At 40.0% G+C, this 12,945-nt stretch overlaps 1 protein-coding gene across 2 annotated transcripts in view; it reads right to left on the bottom strand.

Annotated features, from left to right (window-relative positions):
- Nucleotides 1-12,467, bottom strand: part of col1a1b (collagen, type I, alpha 1b) — a 29,429-nt gene extending 16,962 nt beyond the window's left edge. Inside the window, exons 1-15 of one of the 2 annotated variants that reach the window (XM_080456233.1) lie at nucleotides 12,237-12,467; nucleotides 9,508-9,699; nucleotides 8,035-8,060; nucleotides 7,708-7,743; nucleotides 5,514-5,606; nucleotides 4,388-4,450; nucleotides 3,886-3,930; nucleotides 3,579-3,632; nucleotides 2,693-2,746; nucleotides 1,822-1,875; nucleotides 1,421-1,474; nucleotides 1,257-1,310; nucleotides 601-645; nucleotides 420-473; nucleotides 193-237 (exon numbers count right to left, since the gene is read on the bottom strand). In XM_080456233.1, the coding sequence (XP_080312359.1) occupies nucleotides 193-237; nucleotides 420-473; nucleotides 601-645; nucleotides 1,257-1,310; nucleotides 1,421-1,474; nucleotides 1,822-1,875; nucleotides 2,693-2,746; nucleotides 3,579-3,632; nucleotides 3,886-3,930; nucleotides 4,388-4,450; nucleotides 5,514-5,606; nucleotides 7,708-7,743; nucleotides 8,035-8,060; nucleotides 9,508-9,699; nucleotides 12,237-12,318 (951 nt within the window). In that variant the 5' untranslated portion in view covers nucleotides 12,319-12,467. The remainder of the gene's footprint in view (nucleotides 1-192; nucleotides 238-419; nucleotides 474-600; nucleotides 646-1,256; nucleotides 1,311-1,420; nucleotides 1,475-1,821; nucleotides 1,876-2,692; nucleotides 2,747-3,578; nucleotides 3,633-3,885; nucleotides 3,931-4,387; nucleotides 4,451-5,513; nucleotides 5,607-7,707; nucleotides 7,744-8,034; nucleotides 8,061-9,507; nucleotides 9,700-12,236) is intronic. The other variant, XM_080456234.1, reaches the window with a different exon arrangement.
- Between the last annotated feature and the right edge of the window lie 478 nt (nucleotides 12,468-12,945).

Raw genomic sequence — 12,945 nt, 5'->3', positions numbered from 1 at the left:
CTTATGGGGGTCCCTGGCACAAAATCTTTTTCAGATGGGGGCCAAATAGGCCATAGCAATTTAGGGGGGTCCTTGATACGAACATGATTGAGAATCACTGGCTTATGGCGTACCATTACTGCGTTCAGCCTGGATGTGACCACGTGATTTTAAAGACGTAATGTCGTCAATCGATCAATAAATGATACTTACAGGGGGTCCAGCAGCTCCATTGTTTCCATCGTTACCACGAGCACCCTGGAGACGAGACAGGAAGACGTTATTATAAGATTATCATTATACCGTGACCTCTACTCAAAAGCAAAGCGACTGAATAGCATAGATATGCTTTATGTTTGCATCTTTTAAGAGTCGCTGTCCTGCAGAAATATACAATGCAGGACTATGGGCTTATAAGGACGAGTGTAATGGCCACTCACAGCGGGGCCGGCGGGTCCAGGGCGGCCTCTCTCACCAGGAAGACCACGTGCGCCCTGGGAAAAGAGAAGAGCACGGCGAACATTAGGCTTTTTTTTCTGATCGACAACTATAGGACATCATTCTGACAAAATTCGTACTCCAAATGGATCAATGTGGACTGACTGAGGTTTAGATACGTACCATGGCACCAGGAGTACCGTTCTCACCATTCTGGCCACCCTCTCCCTGTTGGACAAACACAGAAAGAAACCATTAGTTCTAAAGTGATAGCAGAAACCTATCAATGCACCATGCCAGCACAGCGTTAATGTCATTTAACCCATTAAGACCTGAGGCCGCTTCTAAACATTTTCTAAATCCTAACAGTTTTTTTGAAAAAGAAATATATATATATTTTTTCACGATTTTTCAAAAATAGCAGATCTACAAGCTCGTAGCGCGGCACTCGGTGCCGCGCTATGAGCTTGTAGATCTGCTAATTTTGAATAGCCAAAGAAATCTAAAGTGACAAAGATGCGTTCCAGGTCTTAATGGGTTAAGGTCATACATTTAAATGGATGATACATTAAATATGTAATTTCCTGCATTGGCAACTATCTATATAACTATATAACAAAAAATGTTATGTTATGTGTGAAAAACAATAATATATAGATTGGCCAACAAATGTTATTTCATGTCGAACCCTGGAAATGTATCTTCACAAATATATTTATGGTGCATTTTGTGTGTGCAGGAGAAACTCTTCTGTATTATTCTATATTTCGAAAGTATGTTTTCCAAGAAAAGAAAGAATTTGTCTTTCGTCCATTCCATGCGAAATGGTGCTGTCTTACCTTGGGTCCAGCGACTCCGGCGTCTCCCTTAGCTCCATCCAGACCGCTGAATCCCTGAGAACAAAAATAAGACAAGGATTGTGAGTTCACACGTCACCCACGACGGAATCGGGTCAGATCAATGCAGTTGAACTGTGTTTCTTTAATGTGATTGTAATGCTCACTCTGTGTCCCTTGATGCCGGGGAGTCCAGGGGTTCCGGGGAATCCGCGAGCGCCCTGTAGGAGGAGAAGAAGAAGAAGAAAGAGAGATCCCTCATCAGCTTTAATTCAGATACAACATGGGTGCCTCTAAAGTGGCCGTATCAGCTCACAGCACTGTGTGTGTGAGTGGGAGTGGGAGTGTATGCATGTGTTTGTGTTCTTTAATTGGTACCATGTTATAAACAAAATGATGAAACAGTAAGTGTGAGTTTTGCATCAGCAATTCGTTTTTTTTATTTCTATATGAACATTAACAAAAGTGGTCAAATGTGTGTCTTTATGTTCTTCTGCTTCTGCTAGTCATAGTTGCTTCTTTTTGACTGACTTGATCGTGACCTGTGACCTCTTCGGGCATCACTCACCTGAGGGCCAGCGGGTCCACGCTCTCCGGGGCGACCAGCCTTGCCGGGCTCACCCTGTGGGTGACACACATGGAGATTAGCAATGGCTAAAGGTAAAAGGTATGGTGAAACATGCCTTGGGAGAAAAAAGATGAAACACTAGTTTTGTTTTAAAAAAATATGTGGAAATAGGTTTTAAACTGTGCATCTTGAAACATTATGTTCTCCTCAGAAACAAAACAGACATAACCTGCTTGGATATGATATGGATAGAAAACTAAATATGACTTTTGTTGTTTTGTTTTGTTTAATTTTCTTTTTAAAATATACAGTATCATGACTTCCTTAGAGATAGTGTAAAATCTGTAAACCGGGTCTCTCTTGAGAATGAGGTCTCAATGAGATTACCTGTATAAATAAAAGTGGGGTCCAGGGGGTCCCCAACAAAATTCCAATTTTAACTGTTTAATTTCACTATTATTTCACTGGCTGGAAGTTGTGAATGTCTGAATGTATAAGAATGGCTATTCAGATCATAGGTTTCACTCTCTCCACTGTTATCTCCCCACCTAGTTGTAACATTCTTCACTAAATCTAATCTAACATAAATCTTCTCTTATGGGGGTCCCTGGCACAAAACATTTTCAAATGGGGCCTAATACGTATCAATTTGAGGGTCCTTGACATGAAAATGTTTGAGAACAACTAGCTTAGAGGCTACATGTTGGGTTACACACTTTAGAAATAGCATCTGACAATGCAGTACATAATAACTTCAGTCGTATTGAAATTGCATACTGTAGCTGTCTGTTGCCGCTGTTGTTTTGGAGAAAGAAACCTGTGGTTCCAAATGAACCGAGTCCTCAAGAAGAATGCTTAAAAGAGCACTTACATCATCTCCGTTCTTGCCAGGGGGACCTGAGGGGCCGCGAGAACCCATGGGACCCTAGAGTGGATGAAGAAACAACTTGTATCATTCATTTGAATTCATGTAGGGTGTTTGTTGTTGTTGTTGTTGTGTCATCTGGATTCAAAAATGCCTGTTGAATGTGAATGTAATGTAATGTGAATGTAAAGCTGTGTGTGTGTGTGTGTGTGTGTGTGTGTGTGTGTGTGCGTGTGTGCGTGTGCGTGTGTGTGTCACATGACAGGAAGTGAAACAGAAAGGACAGGAGGTTGATGTTAGTGGGGTAGCAGAAGATTGAACATTCTACATCTCGGTCGATCCAGGTAGGATACTTTAATACTAGTTCAATCAATAAAGGCCCTGTTCAGACTGGCAGCCCAAATCTGATTAGTGGCCTATATCCAGATTGGAGTCACATTGTTTGTATGCAGTCTGAACAGCAACACACCACATGGAAACTGATGTTTACAAATCAGATTTGAATCACATTCACTTCGACTGCATGAAACCTATCTGACTCCAGTGTGGAGTGAGGAAATCAGCCTTAATGGCTTGGCAATGACAGTTGAACTTAAAATCAAGGCTTCTGACCAACTACAAAAAAACGTAATACTTAACTCAGAGAATGTACAAATGTAACATGTGTATACTCTCTGGGTTACAAATGTTTATATTAACATGTGGCTTTACTGTGTGGCTAGAAGCCTTACAACATACAGTCCACAACAGCCTCATCCAAGTCAAACCTTGGTCTAGCTAACTTTCCTCCGCTAAAACCTCTGTCATGCAAAAGTTATATGTGGTTGGGATGAAGATGAGGATGATGATTATGAAGATGATGATGTTTTAGCAGAAAGGTTGGTATACTTACACCAGCGCCGGGCTCACCAGGCTCGCCTGGGGGTCCAGTGAAACCCTGAGGACCCTGGTTGACCACAAAGAAAGCAAATTATTAGTACATGTCTCTATTTATATGAACATATTTTTTATTAGATTTGCCTAACTGATGAATTGTAAGATTTCCATTGAAGCTGTGTGCTTGTGAATCTTGAATCCTTGCAACTAGTGCAGAATTTAAACAATGAAACTAAAGTTGTAGATATGGGGACTAGATATCGCAAACTAACTCATTCAATCAGGAGCTAATTAAAAATGAAATAAGATAAAAGAATACTTACGGGAGATCCAGCAGATCCAGGAGGACCACGGGGACCCATAACACCCTATTGAGAAAGAGACATCATTACATTAGTATCTCAGTTATAAAAACACACAAAAGAGCATTCATATAATGTATTAAGGACATATGAGAGCAAGCATACATTTTAGTAAGTTAGGTCGGGCAGTTGAGTTATCAGTTGACAAATATTGTCTCAGTGAGAATATGCTAAGGAGTTTCTTATGCTATTACATTTCAATCGTCTCATTTAGCAACGGGGTAAATATTTTCCAAAGATTCTAAAGCTGGGGTCGACAGAGCAGATGTAAGTTGTGCTCCGATGTATGTGCATGTTGTCCTCCTCCTATGTCCTGAAGTCCATCCACATCAGGAGGACACATGCCATGTTACCCAAAAACAGTGTACTTTCGTCCGTGTTTTGCAGAAGGTTGCGGAGTCTCAAACCTTAGCAAGCCATTCAGGTGGTTTATATGTTCAAGTGAGAGGAGGTGCATTCATACCATTGGGCCGGGCTGAGCTGGGCCAGATGACTTGGAGTGATCTGAGTATTGAGGAGAGAAGTTCTGAGGAGGAAAAGAGGCGAGAGCATTAGTCACCATTCAAATCTTTGAAATTCAGGTGAGATGTTCGCTAGCTATGTCAAAGATGAAGCAATGAGATTCAGTCAACATTAGCTGACTGTGCTTTAAGATGTTCTGGGGGGGAATCTCATTCCCCCAAAGAAACATCACACAGATACAGAACCTAACAGCTAAAAACTAATTATTTCTAGACAGTTCTTGAAACAAGTGCAGAAACTGCTCCTATTTTCAGCAGAAGGGTAGAGTGTGATTCTACATATTAGATCTGACAGTACAGATTCTGCAATATGGGATACGGATAAAACAGTGAAGTGCCTTTGATAACTGCCGACGCTCAATGTGTGTGCAAGGTCATGGAGCAAGGTGACATGAGCAGTGGTCTTAAATCAACACAAACATCCTAATAGGTGGTGACAGACCACACATCTACTGTATACAACTGAGACCTGGGGAGCTGTCCACTCAATCCCAGTGCTGAACTGAGTGGGAAATCAGAGCTGAACTGAGTCTTTCCCTCAAAAGTAGTCTGTGACTGACTGGTCAGTGTTACTGGACTAAACTTCAACCTGTTACTGGTCAGTGTTACTGGATATAACATTCAACCTAACATGGAGTCGTTCTATCTTGAGATCTTATCTGTGAAGATAAAGATCAATTTATGCTTTACACGCCAAAAAGGAGTCAAAACGTCAAAACTGTGTCGCAAATGGCCTTTGCAGATGATGCTGTGTGCCTCTGGAAAAATGAAAAGGTCGCAGACGCTTCATGAAATATCGCGTACTGTGATTGGTTGGGAAAATAAGGGAAGAAGCTCCCTTTACCAAGGAGATGCGTGAGACCATATTCACTTCCTTGTTTAATTTTATTCTGGCGACGCTGTAGTCGAGTTGCAGACAGTATGCATGCTCGAAACTGAGAATGATGTGAAACACGTGGTGTGCAACACGATGTCGTTCGACATTTGTTCGCTCAAAGCGTAAATTGACGTTGACCCTGATGCTCCCTGGAGGTCAGGGTGATGAGTACACATTTTATTTCGACTTACTCCGCCAAGGCCAGGGGGACCAGGGGGTCCGGGAGGGCCAGGGAGACCGGGCATGCCGTCGAGTCCATCGTTGCCAGGAAGACCGGGTGTACCCTATAAAGAAACAGAGACAAAGACACTTAATGTCAGTAACCAAGCCATTACATGAATTATCCACTTATTATTATTGCTAGTCTGTTATGTAGGACAAATTATATGACCAATATAATCACAGAATGCCTATCACTATCAAGAAATATTAGATTGATACCTTGATAATAATTGTGGGATCGCTAAAGCGATCACACTACTGTTATTGTCAACACCGTTTTTTGGCCCCTAACTAGTCCTTCATACTTTTAGCTACAAACTCCGTTCCAACTCTTCAACGTTCGGCCTACTCAGGACATGTCGGCTACCATTTGAATTTTTGAAATAATTTGTACTTTTAGAGATATTTCACTTTTTACTTCTAAAAAACTCCCATTCATTTCAATGGAGAAATTCATACTTTTAGATAGAAACTCCGTTCCAACTCTATAACGTTCAGCCTACTTAGGACATATTGGCTACCATTAGAATTTTTTGAAATAATTTGTACTTTTAGAGATATTTCACTTTTTAAATAGTAAAAATACTTAAAAGTTGATAAAAAGAGTAAAAATACTTAAAAGTTGTAAAAATTAGTAAAAGCTACTTTAAAGTAAATAAAGTGACTAAAAATACTTTAAAGTAAATACCTTGAGTAAAAATACTTAAGAGTACTTATATTGAGTAAAAATACTTAAAAGTACTCAAAATGAGTAAAAATACTTAAAAGTTGAAAAAATAGTAAAAATACTTAAAAGTTGATAAAAAGAGTAAAAATACTTAAAAGTTGTAAAAATTAGTAAAAGCTACTTTAAAGTAAATAAAGTGACTAAAAATACTTTAAAGTAAGTACCTTGATTAAAAATACTTAAGAGTACTTATACTGAGTAAAAATACTTAAAAGTACTCAACATGAGTAAAAATACTTAAAAGTTGAAAAAAATAGTAAAAATACTTAAAAGTTGTAAAAATTAGTAAAAAATACTTTAAAGTAAATAAAGTGACTAAAAATAATTTAAAGTAAATACCCTTTAGAACCTTTCAAACCTTTAGAACCTCTTAAACCTTTAGAACCTCTTAAACCTTTCAAACCTTTCAAACCTTTCAAACCTTTCAAACCTTTCAAACCTTTAGAACCTCTTAAACCTTTCAAACCTTTAGAACCTCTTAAACCTTTCCAAACCTTTCAAACCTTTCAAACCTTTCAAACCTTTCAAACCTTTCAAACCTTTCAAACCTTTCAAACCTTTCAAACCTTTAGAACCATTCAAAGCTTTAGAACCTTTAGAACCTTTCAAACCTTTAGAACCTCTTAAACCTTTCAAACCTTTCAAACCTTTCAAACCTCTTAAACCTTTCAAACCTTTAGAACCTTTCAAAACTTTAGAACCTTTAAAACCTTTAAAACCTTTAAACCTTTCAAACCTTTAACTCTACTAACACTAACAATACTCAATACCATCAACATTCTTAGCGATCCCACACTGTTTCTTCAGGAACAGTACCTTCTAGTTATCAATAATATTATCAATCTGTTGATAATAATTATCAACAGACAAAAGACATAACTGATATACTATTTTTTTTTCTTCCTAGTTTCCAAATGTATTCCATTGGGTTCTTTCTGTAAATATTATTGTTACATTAAATTGTTCTAAATTGAATTCACTTTGATTTGTCCAATCTAATTGACATTTTTTAAAACAAAAATTTAAACAAAACTAAAAACATTTAGTTGCAGTAATAATCAAAAATAAATGAAAAGTTCAAATGAGTGAATTTAAATTTGAGACCTACTTAAACTATGCACTCATTTATGACTGAATGAATGTTTGACCTTTTGACCCTTTACAATATAGGTCAATTCCTTCACATTAAAGGTCATGGGAGCATAACCTCTGACATGTAAACAAACATGCATGCTTTGCTTTTATCATTCTATGTAGACTGCATGAGCTTCTGTTTGTTAATTAAAACTACACAATACAGTAAGACATTGGGATAAATTAAACACATTTTGTCCAGTTTATGAGGTAAAAGAGATTAGTTAGAATGTATAATTATTCTAAAACATGAAAACATACTGACAACATACAGTCCATGAGTGCAGTGAATTAGAACGTACCCTATCTCCCTTCTCGCCATTGTCTCCCCGACCACCCTAAAATGTAAAGAGAGAAATAGAGTTAGGTTTCGCTGTATTGTTTCATAGTACAAAACACACTCTGTGACATCTTGGACGCACATCCATCATGCAAAATGCCAACATTCACTTTGAATGACAAATATAAGTTGTCAAACTTGAAATATCTCTTAAGTTTGGGACAGTGCCCAAGATTAAGTCAAGTTTGGAAACAATCAGTCACACACACAGTGGTTGTGCAAATCCAAACATTCACAGATAATCTTTATAATTGTAAAAGTGTGAAAATGTAAGAAAAAAATTAAATACCTCAGTGGGCTCTTGGACCTGGATGGCTAGAGAGCAAACAGAGAAGGAGAAAATATCTCATCAACATGTTCACGGAATTTAGCTTAGGACTCATGATACATGTCAAATCTACAGTATGTTTCAACAGCATGGCATGAGTGTTGGTTTAACTCTGACCGTGTACAAATATAATGAAACAGACCCTTATGGGTCCACATAACAGCGAGTCAGAGGTAGAGTCAATTCTGCATGTTTTGATGACATTTAAGTCACTAAAGCAAAACAAACAGGAGAAGTTTACTTGGAATAATATCTAATGATAATGAGTAATGGAGGAACAAACAAATCATATTATAAGTTCTGTTTAGGGACAAATGCGGTGTAATGCAGTGGTTCTCAAACATTTACATTTCAAGGACCCCCAATATGGTATGCATTAAGCCACAGACCCCCCCATAACTCTGAGAAATGTACAAATGGAACCAAATTCCATGGGAGATACCAAATCTATTTGGTATCTCATGGGAGATACCAAATCGAACCAAATGGCACCAATGGAAGCAATTGGTTCCATTTGTACACTCTCAGAGTTACAGACCTGTATGGGTCCATTTGGTTCTCAACAATAAACACTTTAGCTGGGGACCCCCTCGGACCCCACTTTGAGAACCACACTGGTGTTATGTGTGTGGCCTGTTTAGTCCCATTGTGTTCTGTCACAGGAGGCCTGTAGGCAGACTGCGTGGTCTTATATTCACACATATCCACAGAGTGAGCATAATCCATCTTTTAAAAAAGGAATTGTAAATCCAGAGCGGGTCTTTGTTGCACTAAATCCTCAGGGAACGTTTAAAAAAAGCCTGGAGTCCATTTTCTACAGGTGTGCACCAGCTGTGGCCCAAACTTTTGGTTGCCCCAACTTAAATGGGGGAAGCGCCAGGTGGCGCCACGGTGCCAATACAACCACAAAATGGGAGGGGGGGCTGGGGGAGTGGTCCTAGTAGGTAGAGTTTAGATCCCATGGTCCGAAGGGACGGTTGATCAGTTGTGCTGTGATTGGATGCCGGAACTGCTGGGTGTCATGGCAATCACGGGAGATTGACCACATACGTAGGAAATGGCAAATAAGATAAGAATTCTACTCATGTTGCATGAGTCGGCCTAGTCGTACATTTCAAGGAGGGAGCTGTCCAAATTTGTAATTAATAACATCAGCCAGAGGCTTGTTTTTGACCTAGCCTTGGATCAAGACAATCATCGATTATGACATCATAGATACGAAAGAAAAAGTCAGACTCGATAAAATACATCTATGATAGTCTTGATCCAAGGCTCGTTTTTGACCTATCTACGCTGTTACCTCCTGTTTAATCAAACTAGTTTTAGCTAATAATATCTATGACCTTTTTGTGTTAAGTCATAGATATGCTGCTGGCAAGAAAAAAAGCGGTTGTCCGGACACCGAGTAGTAGCCAATCACAGCAGGGTCCGTACCATCATCCGGGCAGATTGGGCAGCACTCTCCGTCGGGGATGATGGGGTCGGCGCAGTCGGACGTGTCCTCGCAGATCACTTCGTCGCACATAACGGTTCCGCTGTCGCACACGCAGATCTGGCAGGGCTCTGGTTTCCATACGTCCTTGTCATTGTACAGCTGTCCGTCTAACGTGCAGCTGCCGAATGCGCCTGGAAGGTGGAAGAGGGGGAAAGTATTGGTGAGTTGGATCATCAAACATCAAATTGTTCAATCAATTACACATTGACAAACATCAATTAGGGAAGACACTCGTAAAGGAAGTCCTAAACTTTGTTAGTGTCTAACTTTAATTAAAATGAATCAATTAAACCACACCAAACCCATGCCTAGATATAACCATATTAACAGTGCCTAACCTGAAAACGCTGAAAGCTATAACCACATAATTACCCCCAGGCCATGGATATCCACTAGGCCCAGTGGCCCATTAAAAAACAGTAGGCCTTAAAAGTGCCAAGAAGAAGGCCTAAACTGTAACCACAACGTGACCCTGAAGTGTATTTAGATTAAGTTTGGTTTAGCCACACACCTTCTCCTAATCCGTTATAACACAGGTGTAGCCTAATGCTGCATTCACACTGACAGATACAAAAGATACAAAGCTACAAAGCTACAAAGCATATTTGTAGCTTCGTAGCTGAAGTTGAAACCAGCTCAACTTTGTGGTAGCTTTGTAGTTGCTGTAGCTTTTGTAGCAGCGTCAAATGTATCTTTGTATCGTCATGTCGCTGGCTTACATTGAAAAAGAATGGTATTGTAACTTTGTAGCAGCCAATATGAACACAGCATAAGTCTATGACTTGCTGACTTGCACTACCACCAAATGAAATAGGTGACAAAACAAATTGACAAGTAACAACAAAATGGACAACAACTCAGCCCTTTTCTAAATAGACCCGATAGCTTCTCTGACACTGGAGAGTGACAGTCACAGAAAACCCAATTAGGTGGCCCATCAATAGCACAGGGCCCCCAAGCACGTTCACGTTCGTTCCCCTACATAGGTATGGTAAGAAATGTAATGGTCAACTTTTGGATTAGGTTCTGACAACAGTCAATCATGTCATCACTTAGCTTCATGCTGGTGTTGCATGTCGTAAATAGCATAGATAAGCTCACAACACGTCATGAATGTGACATGTTGTGAGCTTGTAGATCTGCTATTTACTGAGCATGACTTAGGTAGTTTGTGGCTGGTGAAGTCAAAATTAGATGAATGTTTAAGCCATGCTGATGTCCCAATAATAAGTCTTGGAATTCATGCCTATAGTGTGGTTGAGGACATAAGGCAGAAACATGAAAAGGAATAGACATTTTAATGAAGCCCCACTATGCAAGTAGCCTACAGTAAATTATAATAAAAGTTCTTATAGGGCAGGCCCATACGGCCTTGAGTCCAAATTTGGCACAGGGCTGCTGTGCAAAGCCCATGACTCACTTACACTGTATTCAACATTGCTCCACAGATGTGGTTTAAAGAAAAAACTATGAGAGGAACACTGGAAAAAGACATCTTTTTTTCCCCCTGGCTGCAGATGGTTTGGTGAGGCCTGCGTGGGGGTTGGAGGGGAGGAGGGGGCATTCAGTGTTTGGAGGCTGCATTTGTGAGGCTCACCACAAGGAGGCGCTAGTAGTCCACAAAAAGGTTTCACCGCACACCCTGCTTTTTTTTTTGGTGATTAACGCATCATCATGATGTCTAGACCATTCTGCAGTCGACGTCAGTGTTCAGCAATTTTCCATTGTTCTTTTACTGAAACAAACTCTAAAATGGAATTATAGTCTTTCATTTTAATCAAATGTCCATAAAGGCCTAATGTGTTTCTTTTCATCATGTCCATAAAGGTCTAAAAGGCCTTTCGTTTGCATGTTGGACTTAATGTTCTTAATGTTTGTGTAAAGCCCTTTGAATTGCCTTATTGTTGCAATGTGCCATACAAATATACTTTTCTAGCTTAAACTAAATTCAATTAGGATTGTTCATTGACCTCCACCTCTAGCCTTATTGGAAACGTTCAAAGTCGGGGGGAAACTATATCATTTTCTCACACCCAAGTTCGGTGCAGCTGCAGTGTAAAAAGCTCTGTTAAACATCTGTAGGCTACTCTGCTGTACAGATGTGGGCCCTTCAGTTTTAATTGAGTTTCATTCACGATGCAATAGAACCTGCACATTGCACATTTGAATATACATTCATGAAACGTTGTTCCAAACGCCTTTCATGCGTTTCTTTTATGTTTGAATTCTGATTCAACTTTGTTTGAACTCGCTATCATCAATCACCTCAAGAGCTCATCCATAGACCTGCCCTGCGTGCGTGTTATTTGGCCCTGCCTGCCTGGCCTGCCTGCCTGGGGACATGGAACAGGAGGGGAGAGGACGCCAGCAACAACATCTGTACGCCAGGGGAAAAAAAAGCTAAGCAAATCCTATTCTTTACTTCCAGATCTCGGGGAAAAGAAAACAGCCCCAAAGCTTCATTTTCACCACCTTTTGCCCCCATAAACGTCGGCTCAAGGCGGGCCTCACGCAAAGCCGGATCAATTCCAAATTTCCAAACATGAACTGAAGAAAATTGTTCAGCATCCTTTTTACGCACCACGCTCTATATCCAGATGTTGAGCATTGCCACAGCTGTCCCAAGAAAAAAAGAAGAGAGAATGCAGTGTTTGAAAAGGATACTTACTATCGTCCTCGCCTTGACCTCTCGCCAAGAGCACCGTTGCGCTGAGCAACAGCGCTAACCGAATATCCACAAAGCTGAACATGTCTTTAAATACCAGACATGTAGACTCTTTGGGGCAAGGAGGGGAATCCTGGTTGTGTTTTCTCCTCTAGACTCCACTCATCAACTTTGGGTCCGTTCTGTGATAACTCCAATCCAAAGACCCTAGCAGAAACTCCCCTACTGACTAAACAAATGAGCTAGGAGGCTTTTATATGCCCGGGTACATTTTTGGGGAGGTCCTCGGACCTTCTACTGTGTTCGAGTCCCAGAGTCCCTCCCTTCCATCTCTGCGAGGGGGCCGTCTTAAAACATGTCAAACAAGTTCACGTTTCAGCTCCCAATACGTGGATGCTCTCAACATCATTAACGCGTCGATTCTGCTTCGTTTTGGACGTGGCTTCATCATCGTCCGGATCTGGAAGTGGATTTTTCTTAAATTAATTAATGGTTTCTAGTCTTTTATTGATATGTAGGCTACTTAGTGTATCAGCAAAGATGCGTTTTAATTGTCTGGATGTCGAGATACAAGTTCATTGGGTCTAGATTCTTCGTATAGAAAAGAGCTTGTAACGGGAGTAGAGAGGAGTAGCTACTTGGCCAGGTTGTACGTGGCTTGTTTTAGGGGGGATTCGTTTTTAGTTTTAATACATATAAAAAACTTTTTTTT

This window comes from Gymnoscopelus braueri (assembly GCF_963280865.1).
Source record: "Gymnoscopelus braueri genome assembly, chromosome: 17".
In the NCBI taxonomy this organism is placed as follows: domain Eukaryota; kingdom Metazoa; phylum Chordata; class Actinopteri; order Myctophiformes; family Myctophidae; genus Gymnoscopelus; species Gymnoscopelus braueri.
The sequence above is the reverse complement of the archived record's forward strand: the minus strand, read 5'-3'. Positions and strand labels throughout refer to the sequence as shown.